Raw genomic sequence first — 21,370 nt, forward strand, 5'->3', positions numbered from 1 at the left:
GGTATTTCCAACTATGACTCAAAATCTAAAAGTGGGAAACATTGATAAAATTTACTTCATAAAGTTAGAAATAATAACCAAAGTCAAAAGTCAAGCAACAGTAAATATAAGCAACTCATATCCTTTAAAAAGATTAATCCCTCTAATAAGTGAAACTCTCTTAACATTAATAGCCCTACAGAAAAGTAGAAAAGTATCAAAGAAAAAGCACAAATACAAATATGAAAGGGTGTTCAGTCTCATTCATAATAAGGGACATAGAAATTAGCATTTTAATGTGATAATATTTCTCATATGTCTGGTGACTGGAATAAAGCTTTAATTGTAGAATCTGCTTATGTGGCTGTGTAGGAACAAGTACTTTAATAATATTTCTTGAAAGAGCACAAAATAGTACATCTCCTATGGAAGGTACATATTGTTAAAACTTAAAAAATTTGCAGATGTGCTTATCCTTTATGCCAGCACTTAAACCTCTTGAAATACTTATTGTAGATATCCTGCAAGCAGATAAATTTACATCTGTATGATTACCTATATCGTATATATATAACATGAGGGTATATATACCCATCTCCATATCTATTTATCTATAACAAAACGCTGGTAAAAACCTAAGTGTGAAGGAGCAACAGACTGATTGAATAAATTATTGCATTTCTGTACAAAGAGATATAATGCAACTGAAAAAAATGAATAGGGAGGAGCTCTACATTCATGTAGGAAAGGATCTTAAGAGCATATGGTTACATGAAAAAAAAATCAGATACAGAACAGTGAACATAGTATACTACGTCCTATGAAGAAAGAAAGTAATAGATATGCATTTACAGTTACTTGTATTTGTGTAAAGGAACACCAGGTATAACCAAGAAAGTAATTAAAATGGTAATCTAAAGGTAGCCTAAAGGAATGGGGTAGAAATAGAGGTAGATGAAGGCAGAAGTAGAAGCAAGCAAGTTTCTCCAGCATATTCTCATAATTTATTTTGTTTTGCTTTCCAAAGCATGATTTTATACTACAAATTCAACAAATAAAGTTTAATTTAAAAACTACGATAAGACTCAAGGCCAGAGACACAAATTGTGAAATCTTAGGCAAATAAATGATAAAGTCAAGGAAGAGGTGTGGGATGAAGTAATTTGTAGCAGGGCAATGGTCCCACACGAGGCAACTAGAAAAGCTGTGTTAAATGATAAAAAACTATTTATTTATTTATTTATTTATTTATTTATTTATTTATTTATTTATTTTTAAACCATGTATTTAAAGGCAGAAAATGACAAGAGGACTATAGGGATTAAAATTTCAGAGAGAGCAGATGTTTTTAGAGGTGATTTGGAGATCTCAAGGTGTCCCTGAGATTCTTGCCAATTCTTGATGAAGGCTAGGTACTGACAGTCTGGACTAGGTCAAAGTAGAGGATCACTACTGAGGGCAAGTAAACTGGCAGAGGTTTTGGTGATCACATAGGACTAAGTGAGACTGCGAGACTCACTAACAAAATTATTGTTTCTCTGGAGAAATTTGTTGAAATTTGATGCTGTGTGGGCTGAAGTCTGAACAAAAAGTATCATGACTTGTCTTTCTCTCTCCATCAAGGTGCTCATTAAGAAAGACTAGTTCTTTAGTTTCTTTCCTCCCAGCCATCATTTAGAAAAATGTTTATGTCTTCTCAATCGTGATAGTCATCATAGATTCAAGCAAGAAGTTAGATGAGCACTAGTGGAATAAAAGCTAAAAGTGTCAGTTTCCTCCTATACTGGTGGGTGTTGGAGAATGGCAAGAAAAACAGCAAAAAAAAGTGTTTCTACTAATAAGTATTCAATTATAATATTAAAACACAGTACAAAGAAAATGCAGGCAAATACAACGAGAAAATTATAGGACAATCTAACTCAGTCCAAGGATTCAGAGAGGGCATTCTTGAAGAACTGACATTTAACCTGAGTCCTAAAGGTTGGGGGCTGAGTATTTCACACAGTGGGAGCAACATATGCAAAGATTCTGAGTAGGGGAAGCAGCTTCATAAGATTGTTGTGTTATAGAATGTCATGAACAAGGAGGATGATAAAGGCAAAAATGAGGTGTGAGATGGCATGCAAAGAGACTGATTCAATCAGGCTGACCCTTGTAAAGTTTTCTGCAATTCTAGATTTTATCATAAGAACAAGGGGACAGTGAAATAACCATAATTTTACAGTAAAAAAATATCACTTTGTGGAGAGTGGATTGAAAGTATAAGGATAGATTTTGGGAGGTAAAATATGTAGTCATTTCATTTTTTTAAGGAGCAAGACACAACCTTGCAATAGGCCAGTGGAATTAGAGATAAACAATTAAAAAAAAAAACAGAGAAAGAGATATGAAAAAGCTATACTTAAAAAAAAAAATCACAGTCTTTGGTTATTAATTCCAGTCAAAGAGGAAAAGGATGGTATCAATGATGCCTCTTTTCACATTTTGGGCCTGAGCATTGCATGATGGTGCATGGCATTTCTACTTCTTGTGACAGGGAACACTAGGGAAAGAGCAGCTTTTGTGCAAAACAGGAACTTAAGTGTAGAAATGATGTCTTTTAAGAAATATTTGGAGTGAAAAACATAAATTTAGAAGTCATAAGACAGTAGAAGCTGCTTTTTTACAATTTGGAAGACTACTAACAAATTTTTTGTTTATTCCATGAAATTCTTAAATCAGCCTCTCATAGACTTATTAGGCAATATACAAAAATATTCACTTTGTTGTTAAAATACATTCATTTTTCATTAAATATTTTAATAAATATCTTTTTTTATTTTGTGCTGTTCATTTAACATTATGGAAAATCCTGGGAATCATTACTTTTTTCATCTTGTTTTGTATATCAGAAAGATGGTTATAATCAAACTGAAGATACATAAATACATCTTAAGGATTATACTTTTGAGTTATGGTCAGCTCTATTTATGCTTCAGAAAGCAATGATAATCCATGTAAGAAAACTACATGTACTAAATGAAGCAGAACGTTCAAATTATAGTTAGGTATATCATTACTATTTCCATATTATGCCAAGACCTATGCTAAAGTGTGGTTCTCAGATGTGATACTTCCTTTTTCTTACCTTAAGAATCTGGTCATTATAGAAGTGTAAATTGTTTTTTTATTTAAAGGTATCATTATCTTTTGAAGATTGGTTAATTTATTTTCATTTTCCTAGTAGTAAACATTTGAGGAAAGAATATATATTTTTATCAGGTTGATATGGGTAGAATTATCTCACTTTTTGCAAAATAGTCACAAAATATTGTACATATGCTACATTTTAGTAAATTGAGTCAGTTTGGATGAAAATATTGGTCATACTAGTTTATTGTTCAAATTCTAGAATAAGGAAACAAAGGCTAAGCCTAGAGTTTATTTAAAATAAAATAAAATGTAGCTCTTATTTTTTTACTTTCTAAAATGTTCAAAGCTTGATTATTTTTTATTGTATTTTTCAATTTATTTTCCAAACTACTAATATGTGGCATTATGCTTTTTTAAATTAATTTATTTTTTATTGGTGTTCAATTTACCAACATACAGAATAACACCCAGAGCTCATCCTGTCAAGTGCCCACCTTAGTGCCCGTCATCCAGTCACCCCCACCCCCCTCCCACCTCCCCTACCACCATCCCTAGTTTGTTTCCCAGAGTTAGGAGTCTTTCATGTTCTGTCTACCTTTCTGATATTTCCCACTTATTTTTTCTCTTTTCCTCTTTATTCCCTTTCACTATTTTTTATATTCCCCAAATGAATGAGACCATATAATGTTTGTCCTTCTCTGATTGACTTATTTCACTCAGCATAATACCCTCCATTATGCATTTTTTTGAACAAATACTTGCTTTGACCAATAGGAAGTACAGAAAGGTTCATTTTTTTTTAATATTTGGGAAAGTTATTTTTTGTTTATTTTTCGTTTTGAATAGTGAGAGGAACAGTCAGAGGTCCAGTAAGAAAGAGAAGTCTTCTCCCCAGTTAGGACAATTTGAGCAAGGTTGAAGAAAATGGCTATTTAAAATGTGGGTGGAGTATAAGGAATCATGTGGTAGTGTATCTCCGTCTGTTTTTGACCAAAAGAAAAAGAAAAGAGAGGTAGGAAGGAGAGAGACCTGTAGAGGTAACTGCTTTGCCTAGGGGCCCAGGCAACCTGATATAACTCTGCAGGGAGAGTCTAGGCATGAACACCTTGACTTCACTTTTCTTCCTAACTCTGGAGCACCCAATTCACAAACCCTAACTAGAAGGCAGAAAGCAAGAGAGCCTATTAATGTACTACATTTAGGTCAGCCTCCCATGACAGAGATATATAGAGAAATGCAGGGAGTGGATCTCCCAAGGGCAAAAGGGAAAAATCTAAAACAGTGGGTATGCACGTCAAAATGGAAAAAGGTAGGTGTGAGAGTTAGTGCTAAGTCTTTTTCAGCAAAGGAAAAATAGGTTGGGCCAGAGGGTTTGGTCCCTAAATGCTTCCTCCTTGTGAAGAGCTAGAAGCTTTGGGATCAGTTGCCAAGGGGCAGGATATGAAGAAATTGAAATAGTTGTACTTCTTTTATTCACTCAGATTTAACTTTGTCAACTGTCTAAAGATTCTTAGTTTAATTGATGCATAGGAAAAAAAATAACCTTGAACCTAACATAAATTCTCTATAGCTAATAATAATGATGTTTTGGTAATATCATTACTATTTGCTTGCAGGATTGTACCAGACAATCAGCGTTATTTGGCCTTGGGTCTGACCTATGTGATTTTGAGAATATTTGGTATGGAACTTTTGGCAATCTTTTATTACAATGAATTGTTCATTTTTTGATATGTGTGTCTACATGCATATTTGGAATTTCAGATAAATAATAATGGTTAACTGACACAAAACAAGCAAATGGGGGAGCTACTTTGCAGAATTTAGGAGACAATATTTATGTAAAAAGACAATACCTAATGCAAAGCCTATCCTAACTATCATATAAAATATGCACTAATATTAAATTTGATTAGATGGGACAATCTATTTGATTAGAGATATATTCATCAAGCTTACACAACTAGTTTCATAAGCTGAAACAAAACACATAACCATAGCATTGCTTGCACATTTGAGAAGTCACTAACTTAAACTAGTGCTTTTAAACATTTTCATTTTCAAAGACTCTAAATCTGTTTTTAAGAGTTTATACTCAAAGAACAAATTGGTCTTGCTGAGAATAATGCACTGTGTATTTCAGGCTTTCTTAAAATAGCAAAAATTAGCTTTCAAACCTACATTATATTAGCACCCCTGATTCAAAAGTTTTTTTTTTTTTTTTTTTATTTTTTTTTTTTCAAAAGTTGATTAAAATATTGATGGAGCAAGAAACTAGATTGAACTGGATTGGAGATTGAAAGACATATGATAGAGTCAAGAATGTAGAAAAATTTAAGCGTGGCTTTGATGGGAATCAGAGAAATAATAATTCTATATCTAGATCAATATGTAGGTTGAAATTAGCTTTCTTAATAAGGAAAAATTAGAGCATATTTTTATGTGAATAATGACCCAATAGAAAGGAGAGATTTTTAAAAAATTGTTTATTTATTTGAGAGAGAGAGGGAGCATGAGCCGGGGGAGGGATAGAGGGAGAAGGAGAAGCAGGCTGTCTGCTGAGAGGGACTTCATGGGGGTTTGATGCTAGGGTCCCGGGATCATGACCTGAGGGAATGGCAGATGCTTAACTGAGCCAGTCTGGCATCCCCAAGAACAGATTTATAATGCAAGAAGGAACATAAGAAACAGCAAGTATTATTAACAGTATCTGCATCAGAAAGGAAGCCAGTGAGACTAATACATTTTTGATGGAAAAGGGTGGAATATGATATTTTAGATAGAGACTGGGTCTATATCCAACTGGATTTTGCCAACAGAGAATTTGAAGCAGAAGATAGAGATTATCTGATTTACATTTAAAAGATAACTCTGCTTCTGAGGGAGAAATGCTTATAGAAGATAAATGTGGGGAGGGAAAAAAGGCTTCTGTTGAAGTCTAAGTGGGAATTATATTAAATTGGATTCTGGAACTTGTAAAAGACACAGAGAAATCAACATATCCAAGATATGTTTGGAGTTAGTGTCACAAAGATTTATCATGGATTGGAAAAATATGATGGAAAACAGAAAAACATGAATAGTACATATAAATGTGTCACCTTGAGCAGTTATAAACAGAGTGCCAGCACTCAATGAAATTGGGGAAATCAGTAATGGATAGTGATCTTTGGCAGGAATCAAAAGTCGTAAAGCATGAGGGTCCTGACAGAAGGAAGGTGGTTAAGACATGTTAGTTCTAGGGCCTCTTTTCTAATGCCTTTGGGATTTTTTTTCCCTAAGATTTTATTTCTAAGTAAGCCCCATACCCAAAGTGGGGCTCAAACTCACAACCCTAAGATCAAGAGTCACATGCTCCAATGACTGAGCCAACCAGGCACCTGAGTGGCTTTTTTAAAAAAATCAGTTGTAATTCACTTTTAGCTGAAATTGTTGCTGAGTAGATGTTGTCTCTGGGAGTATATAAAGATTTCCCTCAGGCAGTGTACAACTGTTCCTCTAGATTTGAGGTCCTCTGAATCTAAGGGTGCTTACAAACATACCAAAGCATTTTCATTTTCAGGTATTTCTCTCAATATCTTGATAACAGATGTACACTGCAATACAAAACTATTCATTGATTGAAAATGACACAATTTGAAATCTTTGGAGGCACACTGAATTCACAAAAATAATATTTAATATCTGTTTTAAATACTTCCTCCTAAATTTTTATCTGAAAAATTAACAAAAGTTTTGAGATATCAAATAACATGTACACCATTCTAAAAATATGAAAGTAACTAATTTTTTATACCTACAGAGATAAGGATTTTTAAAAATACAGTCATTGCTTCGTTATTAATAATCCTATAAATAAATTCATAGCTAATTTTAAATGATATATTTAAATGTGATGATGACTAAATTTATGTTTAATTTTAGAATAAAAGCATTCTTATCCTTACTTGTAGTGTTTTTATGGAGAATTTACAATTAATGCATTTTTCACAGGGACTATACCTGGACCAATACTTTTTAGAATGGCAGGAGACACTTCTTGTATCTTTCGGGTGACTGAATACTGTGGAAACAAAGGAAATTGTTGGATCTATAATAAGTTAAAAATGGCCTACCTTATGGTAGGAATATGTAAGTGACACCTATTGAAGGAATATAGAAAAGTATAATTGTTTTAAAAATGTATAGTTGTTTACGGTAATGTGCAAGAATAATAAATTGTGGACAAATGGATACCTTGATGATTAAAGAAGCCTTATATAGAAAATATTTTAGAAATGTAAGTATTATAGTATTCACTTGAGTATTTGAGTCACTGCATTAAGTACACAATTGTTTCATGTTAGTCTTGAATAAAGGGTGGTAATTAGCAAAGTTTCAATTTAGAAATCAATTTTGTCCATATACAAACACAAACAAGTTGCTTGACCTTATGCCCGTTTCCATTTCATAGTAAAGGATTAGATAATTAAAAATATTTTTTCACACCCCTAAAAAGCATCAAGATATTCTTACCCTACTTTCATTAAGTTTCACTTATTTTATTTTATTTTATTTTATTTTTTTTGCTTAATGATATAACAATCTACATAGCAAGCATTCATTATTTGTTGAATAAATAAGAGATACAGGGAATTAGGATACTATGGTGGTATGAGTTATGGTCAGTGTTGAGAAAGTCTAAATATTCTTGTATTACTTTGGAAAGTTCACTAGATTTTTCTGGATCTCAATTTATTCATCTGTAAGGTGAGGATGTTGGACTACACAATTTCTGAAATTTTAATCAGTACTAACATTTAATGATTTTATTGTATAGATGTTGGTGTGATAAATATTTAAGTGTTTATATGTTTTGTGACTTTAATGAGTGTGTTCATTCAAAGAAACACATAATAATAGATGCTAATATTTAATAGTAACAAACACCTCTGTGACATATCGTACAGTGGTTCCTTGTAATCCAAAAGTCAATTATCCAGCAAGTCTACTGACACTTGAATAAAGTAAAATTAAAAAAAAACTATTAAAAAAGTAAAAAGATGACATTTAAGTAGTCAAAATTAATTTATCAGAGATAGTTCAACAAAACTAGGCTTGTTCATGACGAAGTCCTCTTAAGACACTGCTGAGTCTTTTAAATTTTATTTTAGATACAACTGTAACATGCTTATCTATTTTCAAACACAGCACATAATTGAGAAAGCTGGTGAACTGCTGGGGATCCTGCTAAGGAGCTCCTAAAAGGAGATAGCAATAATAAAAAAAATAAGGAATTATGTCAGAAAAGGTAGAGGAAACTGCAATAGGAATATGCTTTTGTGGCAGTTAGTGTAAACTAGTCCATTTTAAAGTTCTAATCATCAAAAGAAATAATTGAAAGATAGCCACAGTGTAGAAGGTAAAATGTGAAAAAGAATCAATGTTCAAAATATATAAAGAACTCCCATAAATCAGTAATAGGGAAAGGATTGACAATGGAAAAATAGACCAAAGACTTGAAGGAACTCTTCACAAAAGTGGATAATGGAACAGTCAATAAACAATGGCTTGGATAAATTGTGATAAAATCAGCAATGGAAGAGTATACAACAATGAAAATGAAAGCTACACAGTTGCATAAATAATGAGCTAATCCTACAAACATAATGTTGAAGGAAAGCAAGAAGAAACAAATGATTATGCAGCGTGTGATTCCACTTACATAGTTTTGACCTGTTTTAAATATACTTCAGAAGCAAACAGAACTAACCCTTGGGTTAGTTACTGAGAAAACACGAAGGAAGGCTTTCTGGGTGTTGATGGTGTTTCATTCTTGATTCAGATGCTGGTCACACTGTGTTTAGTTGGTGAAAAATTTATCGAACAGTACCCTTTAAAAAATTGAGATGTAATTAAGATACAATTAGCATAGATCTCAGTGTTTGGTTTCATGGCCTTTCATAATTCAGTGCACCTGTGGAATCAGCACCTCGTCCAAGCAGAAATTTCCCCTGTGTCTCTTTTCAGTCAATTTCCAGATAAATCTCTTTCAGATTTCTATTATGTTGGTTCTGCATGTTCTAGCAATTTATGCAAATGGAATGCAGTATATACTGTTGTTATTGCTTTTTTTCTGTGTTGCTTACTATGCTTTGGGGGAGATTCAGCTGTATTATTCCATAGCAGTAGTTTGTGCTCTTAATAATTTCTGAATACTACTTCATTTTGTGAATATATTACAATTTATCCATTCTCAGTGTTGGGCTATTCTAAATGTGTGAAAATGGTGTTCTTATAAATGGCAGATTAATTAATGTTTCTTACTTTATCTTTTTTAACCATTATAATTGATATTGTCAGATAACTGATGTTCCCCTAAAATAATTTTTATTTTAATTTTCAGGGTTATTTTCATCCTAAGCTCAAGTACTTTTATATAATGCTTGTAATACATTAATTTTCTGAAACTTGAAAATGAATAAAAACCCTACGTAATCAACTACTTTTTCTAACATATTTGTTTGCATTTGGAAAATGGTATATATTTCAAAAAGACTACATGAAATGAATTATATAGGTTCCAGTCCCTATTGATATTTAAATTTTGAAAGCAGAAATATACTTTTAAGCTTTAGAATTAATTCATTCTATGAAATAATAACACACCTTGCATTTTCTTGGGATATATCTTCAAGAAATCTAAGTTTTTGTAAACATTAAAAATATCTCCTTTGAGTAATATAAATTTATGATACTAATTACATATTACAATTGGAAAATTGATATTTTATAGCAAGGAAATATACTTACCTTTTCTTTGGTATATGTCATTCTCTACAAACAATTTTGCTCTAAATAGATTGACACATCTGATGCTTGTATTTTTTTTTTTAATTCAGGTTCTATTTGCAAATTAATCACTATCTTCTTCACTGCTATTGCATTTTGCCTATATAAATGTTTATCAGAGGAAAACAGTGACACGCTGCATATACCTGTGAAGAATCTAAAAGTAAAAAGAAAGGGAAAGAACTAATTTATAACTGGATCGAAATGAAGAATTATACACTGTCAGTCCATCAATGGAATGCTATATTAATAAAATTTGAAATAATTACAATATAGTTACATGTTTAATAAATGAATGTGATTCATATGACCCCGTAAGTTTTATTATAATTTGAGTACAAGTATAATAATATGGTCTCTGTGTTTGGATTTTTAAAAGATATTGTAAAATACACATTTAATACTTTCTTTTTTTTTTTTAAGATTTTATTTATTCATGAAAGACACAGAGAGAAAGAGAGAGGCAGAGACATAGGCAGAGGGAGAATGATGTGGGACTTGATTCCAGGACCCTGGGATCACAACCTGAGCCAAAGGCAGGCGCTCAACCACTGAGCCACCCAGTTGTCCCCACATTTAATACTTTAAATAGAAAGACAATACTATGAAAAAAAAAGATGAAGCAGAAGTGGGAAAATACACATAAGTTAATTATGACTACAAAAATATGTAATAATTATTAGCCTTTGTTTATATAGGACTACTTAGGTTTCATATAGTTTATTCGTACTACTTTTCATTTGGGCTGTGGATGTTTATTTATAAACTCAGTAATTTTTCAAGATAACATTAGATTTATCAATTTGATTCATATAAGGAGAAATTAATGTCCTATTTATTTCTCCAAAAGAAGACAGCTTTAAACCTTTTAAAAATTACCATTTTCTTTATCTTTTATTTCACCATGGAGAGGTTTCTTTGGAAACTTTCTCTGGTCAGCTGGCCAATGTGCAATACATATTTTTATGCTCCTTTAATTTTATCAGATGCAAGATTCAGTATGATCATATATTTTTACTATGACTTGAGTTTTATTGATAAAGACTATCTGATACCTGAACTGAGTTCCATTTTTGTGCTTTTATATTTCATTGTATGATAATTATAATTATTTCATGTGAAAAGATACTCAAATTTAAATGTAGAAACTGTCAACTATTTGTGGAATTTTTCTTAAGCTTAAATGTGTTTCTCTAGAGAGTTTTTATTACAATTATTTCATAAATCATTGTACATCCATCCAAATTATATAGCAATTTTCTAAATACTGGAATAAAAATCAGATTGTTATAAAACAAAAACTTCTCTACATTGTTTCTGTTGTTCTCTTGGGAGAAGAAACAACTGACAAAATTTCTCCTTTATTATGTACATTAGTCACTGACCCTGCATGTAAGGGTAGATAGACATTGCTCTATTCTTTTTTTTTTTTAATTTCTCCAAATTTTTAAATTAATTTCCAGTTAGTTAACATACAGTGTAATATTAGTTTCAGGTTATTTTGCTTACCATAATACTTTCAAGCCTCATCCATGTCACTACAAAGGGCCTATTCATGGTATTGGCTGTCAGAGAAAAGGTGAAGCAGTGAGTATTCGTATTTTACTATATATATTTCTTTCTTAACTTCAACGTGCACTTATGAAAACCTATAAACTAGTCTTTATGTGAAATTCTGCTTGGCTGCTTGACTCTTCTCTGTTGGGACCAGTATGATTGCAGGATATCTGTTGATCAGAGTGCGAAAACAGGAGTTTCTCCTTGAAAGATTCTCAAGGATCTACTGCTGTGCCCTACATTCAGAAAAAACAAACAAAAAACCCCACACATGATGTTTACCTAAGTAGTAGAAATGTATCTATGGTGATCTGCATTTTCAGAATACCTTCTTAGGAAGCATTTCTCATGTTCTTAAAGTGTATAGGATTTCAAATATCAGTGAATAACAGTTTTTTCTAGGAAAATTAAAGTTTAATAATTTTGAGTTATTCATAAGCTTAATATTCTCTGTGTAAAGATTTTTTAAAATTTTTAAATTTTAATTGTTTTGTCTAAAGATACTGACTGAAAATTTATACAACCAGGAAAATAGGGTAAAACAATAATACTCAGATCCATTTTGCAAGTGCTTGTTGCACATGTGTGTGTATGTATATATTATCTATATATCTGTCTTTTTTCAAAAAACAAAGGTAAAACAAAAATCATAATAATTTGGGGAGTAGTGTTAAGACTTTAAATTTGATTATAGCTTCTTGATACTACAGAACATTTGTTTCTGTCACAAGCTAGTTTATAATGGATTGGTAAATAGAAAAATGATACAAGTTATAACCCAGAAGTTTCACTGGTTAACACCAAGTTAGCAGCGTTTTTTTTTTTTTTTTTTTTTTTTTTTTTTTAGATTTTATTTATTTATTCATGAGAGACACAGAAAGAGAGAGAGGCAGAGACACAGGCAGAGGGAGAAGCAGGCTCCATGCAGGGAGCCCGACGTGGGACCCGATCCCAGGTCTCCAGGATCACACCCTGGGCCGAAGGCAGGTGCCAAACTGCTGAGCCACCCAGGGATCCCCAGTTAGCAGCTTTTGAAACCATCAGGGGAATCTTTCTTACTATTAAAGAAAAGATCTTATCATTAAATAAAATCTTAAGAAAAAACAGCTAAAAATCATACAGGAGCAACTTCCTTTGAAATCAGTTTTGAATAGTTTAATGTTATCAAGAATCATTATGCTTTTTACAATGTTAACATATCCAGTGAGGCTGCAAGTTCAGGTGAAGATGCTGCAAAGATATTTCTATTTTTTTTTAAATGAGACTGATCTGTATTGGGAATTTTTGTCCTCAAAGAGCGATATCTTAATAGAAGAAGGTGAGCTCTGTGTTTAAATATAGGAAAGGTATCGCAGTACTGAGTGAAAACCTAGTGTGGATTTAATTGTGCTAAAATGTATTAGAATTGTGGTTGTTTTTGTTAGAACTCTGATTACAAAGTTGTAGTGGTTTACTCTACATTGTTTTCTCCAGAAGACTAGTTATTTCTGGTGTTTGATTTTGCCTAAAGGGATGTTTTAAAGGAATATGCACGTGATATCATAGCAGAAATGCTAATATTTTTAGAATCGAGAGCTGCAAATTGCATGTTCTCCAAAATCTTAGGATAATTACCATGAAAATCCTAGTTCCTCAATCTTTTAAAAAATTAATTCTTATTAATATTGAAGATTTCCTGCTTTAACATCTAGCAATCTTCCATATGTAGTCTAGAAAAGTATCAAGTTTTGATTTATTAATGGCATATTTCCCTTCTCAGCACAAGAATTTACTCATTTTCCCCAATCTCTGTTAAGACATAATTGATATACAGCATTGTATAAGTTTACGGTATACAGCATGACTGGATTTATATATACTGTGAAATGATTACCAAAATAAGTTTAGTTAACATCCATCATCTCGTATAAATACAAAAAAAAAAAAAAAAAAAAGAAAGGAAAGCAATGTTTTTTGTCTCATGATGAGAACTCTTAGTATCTCCTAACTTTCAAATATCCTATGAGCAGTATTAACTGTAGTCATCGTGTTGTAGATTATTTCCCCAGTACTTCCTTATCTTACAGCTGGAAGTTTGTATATTTGACCATTTTTGTCAGATTTCCATACCCCTCCCCCATTTATGGTAAGCACAAACCTAATCTCTCCTCCTATGAGTATTGTGGGGGTTTTTTTGTTTGTTTTGTTTTTTAAAAAAATTTATTTAAGAGAGAGAGAAAGAGAGAGAGAGAGCGCACATGAGTTGGGCAGAGGCAGAGGAAGAGGAAGAAGCAGATGTCCCTTGGAACAAGGAGCCTGACATGAGGCTTGATCCTAGGGTCTCAGGATCCCATCTGAGCCTAAGGCTGAGGCTCAACCAACTGAGCTATTCCGGTGCCCAGGATGGTGGCTTTTGTTGTTGTTGTTTGTTTTATATTTCACACATAAATGAGATTATAAAGAATTTGTTTTTCTCAGAGGCGCCTGAGTGGCTCAGCTGGTCGAGTGCCCAACTCTTGGTTTCAGTCCAGGTCATGGTCTTGTGGTTATAGGACTGAGCCCCACGTTAGGCTCTGTGCTCAGTGTGGAGTCCGCCTGAGATTCTTTCTCCCTCGCTTTCCCTCTTCTGCCTTTCCCTTTCCCCCCCCTCCTCTCTCTAAAAATTAATAAAATCTTAAAAAAAGAATTTGTCTTTCTCTGTCTTATTTCACTTAGCCTAATGCTCTCCAGGTCTACCCATGTTATCACAAATGAAAGGATTGCTATCCTTTTTTGTGGCTGAATAATATTCTATTGTGCATACACAGCCTCTGTATCATTGATGGACACTTGTTTCCATGCTTTGACTGTTAGAAATAATAATGCTATGAACACAGGAGAGCAGATACCTCTTTGAGAGTGTATTTACTTATTTTGGATATGTTTCCAGGAGTGGAATTATGGATCATCTGGTAGTTCTATTTTAAGTTTTGAGTGACCTTCATACTGTTTTCCATAGTAGGTGTACCAATTTATAATTGTACTAATGTGAACGAGGGTTTCTTTTCCCCACAAACTCATCAGCATTTGTTACCTCTTATCTTTTGACGATAGCCATTCCAAGAAGCATGAAGTGATACCTCAGTGTGGTTTCAATTTGCACTTCCCTGATAGTTAATGATGTTGCACATGTTTTCATGTATCTGTTTGCTATCCGTACATCTTCTTTGGAAAAATGTCTATTCAGATACTCCGCCCATTTTTAAATTGGAATGTTTGTTTGGCTATTGAGTTGTATGAGTTCTTTTTATATTTTGAATATTAATCCCTTATCAGTTAATTATATAATTTGCAAATATCTTTCCAAATGGTAAATTGTCTTTTCATTCTGTTGATCATTTCTTTTGCTGTGCAAAAGATTTCTAATTTGATGTAGTCCCACTTTTTAATTTTTAATATTGTTGCTTATGCTCTAGGTTACACATGCAATAAAATCATTGCCAAGACCTATCTCAAGGAACTTTTTTTCTATGTTTTCTTCTAAGGGTTTTATAGTTTCTGGATTTACATTCAAGTCTTTAACCCATTCTAAGTTAATTTTTAAAAGTGGTGTTAAGTAGAGATCTAGTTTCATTTTTTTATATGTGAATATCCAATTTTCTCAGCATCATTAAATGATGAAATGAGGAGAAATACTCATTTGTCCATTGCGTATTCTTGAACTCTTTGTCAAATATTAATTGATCATTTATGCATAGGTTTATTTCTGGGTGCTTGATTATGTTCCATTAGTCTATGTGTTTGTAGTTATAGCAGCACCATACTGTATGGATGGTTCTCCTGACCTCAGTGTGCATCTTTATGACCATTATTTTGAACTTTTTAATGATTTTGTAATAGAAACCATACTACTATGAAAATGAATGAAATTGATGTGTTGCTATCAAAATGAATAAGCCTTACAAAATTTTGTCAAAACTGCCAAATTGCAGACTATATATGTATATTTATAATATTCAGTATTACTTATGGGCATATACATCTGTAATAGACTTATAAAAAATTTAAAGGAATGATAAAACATCAGATTTAGCAGCAAAGTTAACATGCTGCATTGCTTATCTAGTGGGAGCAAAATAAACTTTTTCCTCAAATTTGAAAAATAATATAAAAAAAAGCTCAACCTGACTTGCTTTAGTCCGGTTGGACAGATTTTAGTTCTATGCCCACACCTGGAACAGTAACAGTTGCAAAGGTAATAATAACCAGACTGACTTAAATTTGAGCTCCTAAATTATTTTCCAAGGTGAATATAATTGCTATGATTATATGATTTAATCACGCCCTAGCCCTGGAATTGAATGTGAAATCAGCTTCTCCAGGTCCACAGGAAATTTGGGAGAGGCATTAAGTGTTACAGTGACCAAGACTATAGTAGTAATGGATTATGGATACAAGGTGAATGGTGAGGGATGAGAGGTGAGGGAGTGAGAGAAGGGGAAGAAAGAAAGAATTGAGGTGGATGGGGAGATGGAGAGAGAGAGGGAGGGAGGGAGATTAAACTTGGTACCCTTGTAGTTAGCTTGTACGCTTTTATTTAGGGTGTTAACATTAATAAGTGAAGCATAGGAGGAATGGAGGATTTAGAAAAGGAGATGAGTTCAATTTTGAACATATTGATTTTGAGGTACCAATGAGACAGCCAAATGCCATTTGGCAGTTGAAGATAAAGATGTAAAGCTAAGGAGAGAGATCTCAATTGGAGTCATATTTAGGGATCATCAATACAACAATAATTATTTGATCCATGGGAAAAAAAAAAGATAAATTTGCTCAAAAAGATAAATTTGCTCAAAAAATTTGCTCAAAAATTTGTCTACTACAAACTGAGGAATTTTGAAGAATATAACATGTAATAAATGTCTAGAGGAAGAGACTAAGAAGGAAACGCAAGAAGAAAACCAGAGCTGAAGTCAGTACAATAAAGGCAAGGATAGAGGGCATATGAAGATGATGGGAGCTGTCAAAATTGCCACATGTTGCTGAGAATTCAAGGGAAGTAATGATAATGTTTACTGGATTTAGCAACCAAGAGTTTGTTGGAAAGTACAATGAGAGAAATTTCAGAGAATTATAGGAGCAGAAGTCAGATGGCAATAGGGTAAGAAATGTGTTGGAGATGAGCAATTGGACACATCAAATGTAAATAAGATCTGTAAGTTTAGCTGTGAAAAAAAAAGTATAGCTGTGAACAGAAGATACAAGCCTGTAGTTGGCTGCAGTGCTCAGGTTTGTTGAGGGTGGCCGATGAAGTAATTGTTGCTATAAGCGTTGTGACGGATGGCTGGAGCATGTTCAAAAGCTGATAGGAAGAGATTGGGGTCTAAGAACAAGAATTTAGTTAGTAGAGCAAGATCACTAAGGAGGGGGTGGGATGGGTTACAAAGCACAGGACAAAGGATTAGCTTTAGTAAAGAGAAAAGAATTCTTCCTTTGCGACAGAGGGCACAAAGGAAGGGATGGGTGCAACTGTGGGTAATTTTGTAGATTTGATGGCTGGAACTTGAGCTCGTGCAATCTTCTGAATGTGTCTCCTCTCCTTACAATCATTTCCTCATGATCTAACCTTTGCAACCTATGTTCTGTTACATAAACAGCATGATACCTCTCTAACTAGTCTCTTGTTTTTTTTTCTTCTTCCAACACACTCTCTTCCCTGTTGTGAAAGGAGTCTTTTTAAAATGTCAGTCTGATCATGTTATGCAATGAGTTGTAATTGTTTACGTGCCTGGCTCTTTTCTAGATAAGGAGACTATGAAGGGAAGTATTGAGTCGTTCATTACTCTGTTCTCAGACTTTTTTTATGTAATGAATGTTCAAAAGATATTAGTTGGGTGAATAAATGGCTGGTGACTTTATCTCTAATGCCATTGGCACTAAAGTGTTTGTCTTTTATTGAGATTATCAGAAAGATAGATTGCTGAATACAAGTATAAAATCTTCTGTGGGTGGGACACCTGGGTGGCTCAGGGGTTGGGCGTCTGCCTTCAGCTGGAGTTTTGGGTGTGATTCTGGAATTTTGGGATCAAGTCCCACATCGGGCTCCCTGAGTGGAGCCTGCTTATTTTCTGCCTATGTCTCTACTTCTCTTGGTGTGTCTCACGAATAAATAAATAAAATCTTAAAAAAAATCTGCAGGACTTTGAGAATTCACAGTTAAGATATGAAGGACTTCATTTCAAAGCCACTTCCCCACTTGCTCAAGTCTCCCTCACTTTCTATTTAAAAGCCTATTTCAGCAAAGTTTATTGAGTTTTAGGTTGAATTGTGCCTCCACAAAAGGTATATTTGAGTCCCAACCTGTAGTACCTGTAAATCTGACCTTCCTGGGAAAGAAGACCTTTTTAAAAATTTTTTTGTTTTATTTAAGTAATCTCTACACCCAATGTGGGACTCTAACTTATGTTATGATCTTGAGATCAAGAGTTACATGCTCTTCTTTTTTTTTTTTTTTAAGATTTTATTTATTTATTAATGAGAGACACAGAGAGGGGGCAGAGACACAAGCAGAGGGACAAGCAGATTCCATGCAGGGAGCTCCATGTGGGACTCTATCTTTGGACTCCAGGACCACGCCCTGAGTCGAAGGCAGATGCTGAGCCACTCAGGCATCCCAAGAGTCACATGCTCTTCTGACTGAGCCCACCAGGCATCCTGGGAAATAGAGTCTTCGAAGATGGAATCAAGTTAAAATGAAATTGTTGAAATTGTACTGGATTAAGGTGGGCCCCAATCCAATGACTGGCATCCTTCTAAGAAAAGGGAGATTTGGGCACAGAACACACAGGGGAGAACACTCTATGAATAAGGGAGAGATTGGAGTGATACATCCAAAAGCCAAGGAACACCAAGCGTAGGTAGGAAAACTTCTTCCCTACCGCCTCCAGAGGGACATGGCCTTCCTGATACCTTGATTTTGAACTTCTAGCCTTTAGAATTGTGAGAGAAATTATGTTGTTTTAGCTACCCAGTTTGTGGTACATTGTTATGACAGCCCTAGGAATCTAATATACTATATATATATATATAATTTTTCTATTTTTCTTGATTAGATTTATTTCAGGAATCTTATGAAACTTCCAACTTAGGTAAGTCTTTGCACTTCTTGAATGAAAGTTTCTCACTCATCCATCCAGGGAGATATTCTTTCCTATTACAACATAAAGTTCAAACAACAACACTGCAATAACTTTATTATCTTTAGAACAAAAATGCACTAATCCCAAGGCTCTGGGCTTTTTTTAATTTTTAAAATTTTCCTCTATGACTTTCTTTTTTATTTCAATGTTGTTGTTCCAATTAATCTGTTTAAATTGCTATGTTTAAAACTCAGGAAACTACAACTAAGTACGTGGTGGGAAAGATCTGCCACCAGTCATGGACCTCACAAAGAAATTTTACAATGTAGTCTCCATGTTATATGATTTCATTAGAGTCATAAGATAATAAAACTGTGAAACCTCTGACCTTCAAACTACTTCACTATGGAAGCTTACAAAAAAACAAAAACAAAAACAAAACAAAACAAAAGAACCCTTCCATGAGAGTTTGTTTTCAAACTACAAAGGTATGTCTGTCTTACTTTTATTGAACCTAAAGACAATAAAAGGGCACGTTAGTATTTCTTTAAAGATATTTTATCAATTTAAAATATGTAAAAATGTAATCCTTTTTTCAGTAGTAAACATTTGGGATTGTATTAGAACAAACACCTAACTTTTTAACTAAGTTTTAATGGGTATATTTCAATGTATGCAAAATCGTTTCAAAAGAATGAATATAAATTGAACTTTTATGTCATGAGCTGGCAAATGAAATCACTGTTAAATTTAGTCATGTGATATGAACCAAGGCAATTAAGGATAATAAAGACCAACAAGAGATATGGTTTCTGGTTTTTCACTTACTATAAAGTATTACAAGTTAATTCATCTTACAATATATGGTGCTGAATTATCTAAAGTGATTATTGTCATATACTATTTTTAATATATAATTTTGCTTTTTAAATATTTTTTTTATTTATTCATGAGAGAGAGAGAGAGAGAGAGAGGCAGAGACACAGGCAGAGGGAGAAGCAGGCTCCATGCAGGAAGCCCGATGTGGGACCCGATCCCGGGACTCCAGGACCACACCCTGGACTGAAGGTGGTGCTAAACCACTGAGCCACCTGGGCTGCTCATATTTTATCATTTTAAAGTAGGTAAAAATGTAATCTGTTCTCTGCATCTCTGAGTTGTATTATTTTAGATTCCACATGTAAGTGAGATCATACAGTATTGGTCTTTGACTTTTTTCACTTAGCATATTCCCTGACAGAATTTCCTTCATTTTTGCGAGTAAATTAAAATTCCATTATATATAAAAATATGTATGAGTTAATATATATGCATATAAATATATAAAATAATAATACAAATATATCACATTTTCTTTATTTTTTCTTCCATTGGTGAATAGTTGTTTTCATATCTTGGCTATGGTAAGTAATGATGCAATAAACATAGAAATGCAGATACCTCTTGAATATACAGTCTCTGACTTGCAATGGTTTGACTTTTTCTGCTTTGTTATGGTGCAAAATATACATTCAATAAAAACTACACTTCAAAGATTTAAGATACTAACCCTTTATCAGATATGTCATTTGCAAATATCTTCTCCCATTCTGAAGGCTGACTTTCAGTTGTGTTGATTGTTTCCTTCACTGTGGAGAATCACTAGATTCTATTCCTAAATCTAATATCACACTATATGTTCACTCACTGGAATTCAAATAAAAACTTGAAACTACAATAAAATAAAATAAAATAAATACCATACTTTGGATTTTTATCTTTCCTGGCTAGTGATATGTAGTATCACTCTCTTATGCTGCTGGGCTGTGGCAGTGAGCTATAGCTCCCAGTAAGCCATGCCATCATAAAGTTGAACAACCCATACAGTGACAACCATTGTTTTTTACTTTCAGTACAGTATTCAATACATTATATGAGATATTCAGCACATAATTATAAAATAAGCTTTGCATTAGATAATTTTGCCCAAATGTAGTTCTAATGTAACAAATATAGGTTTCTAAGCATGTTTAAGGTAGGCTAGATAAATTATGATGTAAACTAGGTGTCATAAACAGAGTTTTGACTTAGGATATTTCTAACTTATAATGAGTTTATGCGGAGGTAACCTCATCATAAATTGCGGAAGACCTGTAGTGGTTTCATTTCCTTTGGATATATACATATACCCAGAAGTGGGATTGCTAGTTCATAAAGTAGTTTTATTTTTAATTTTTTGAGGAAGCTCCATACTGTTTTCCATCGTAGTTGTGTCAATTTACATACATTCCTGTCTGCAACGCACAAGGGTTCTCCACATCCTCATATTTCTTATCTCTTTAATAATAACTATTCTAACAAGTTTGAGATGACTCATTGTGGTTTTGATTTGCATTTCCTGATGGTTAGTAACGTTGAGCACCTTTTCATGTACCTGTTCGTCACTTAAATATCCTCTTTGGAAAAATAACTATTTAGGTCATCTTGCTCATTTTAAAATCAGATTATTTGCTTTTTTTGCTATTAAGTTGTATGAATTTCTTATCTATCTTGTATATTAATCTCTTATCAGATGTATGGATTGCAAATTTTTTTGTTCATTTGTAGGCGGCCTTTTCATTTTTTTTTGATTACTTTCACTGTGCAGAAGCTTTTTAGTTTGATGTAGTTGCACTCTTGTTGCTTAAGGTTTTGGTGTCATATCCATAAAATCATTGCTAAGATCACTGTCAAAGAGCTTTCTCCCTATGTTTTCTTGTGGGAGTTTTATGGTTTCTCATTTTTTTTTTTTGGTT

The 21,370-nt window shown here is 33.2% G+C and overlaps 1 protein-coding gene across 4 annotated transcripts in view; it reads left to right on the forward strand.

Moving 5' to 3' along the window:
- SLCO6A1 (solute carrier organic anion transporter family member 6A1) overlaps window positions 1–10,251 on the forward strand; it is a 94,184-nt gene extending 83,933 nt beyond the window's left edge. For all 4 annotated transcript variants that reach the window (XM_038532241.1, XM_038532242.1, XM_038532240.1 and 1 more), the window contains 3 exons: window positions 4,728–4,792; window positions 7,105–7,242; window positions 9,993–10,251. In XM_038532241.1, coding sequence (XP_038388169.1) covers window positions 4,728–4,792; window positions 7,105–7,242; window positions 9,993–10,129 — 340 coding nt within the window. In that variant the 3' untranslated portion in view covers window positions 10,130–10,251. The remainder of the gene's footprint in view (window positions 1–4,727; window positions 4,793–7,104; window positions 7,243–9,992) is intronic.
- The last annotated feature ends 11,119 nt before the right edge of the window (window positions 10,252–21,370 follow it).

This window comes from Canis lupus, chromosome 3 (genome assembly GCF_011100685.1).
Source record: "Canis lupus familiaris isolate Mischka breed German Shepherd chromosome 3, alternate assembly UU_Cfam_GSD_1.0, whole genome shotgun sequence".
Lineage (NCBI taxonomy): Eukaryota > Metazoa > Chordata > Mammalia > Carnivora > Canidae > Canis > Canis lupus.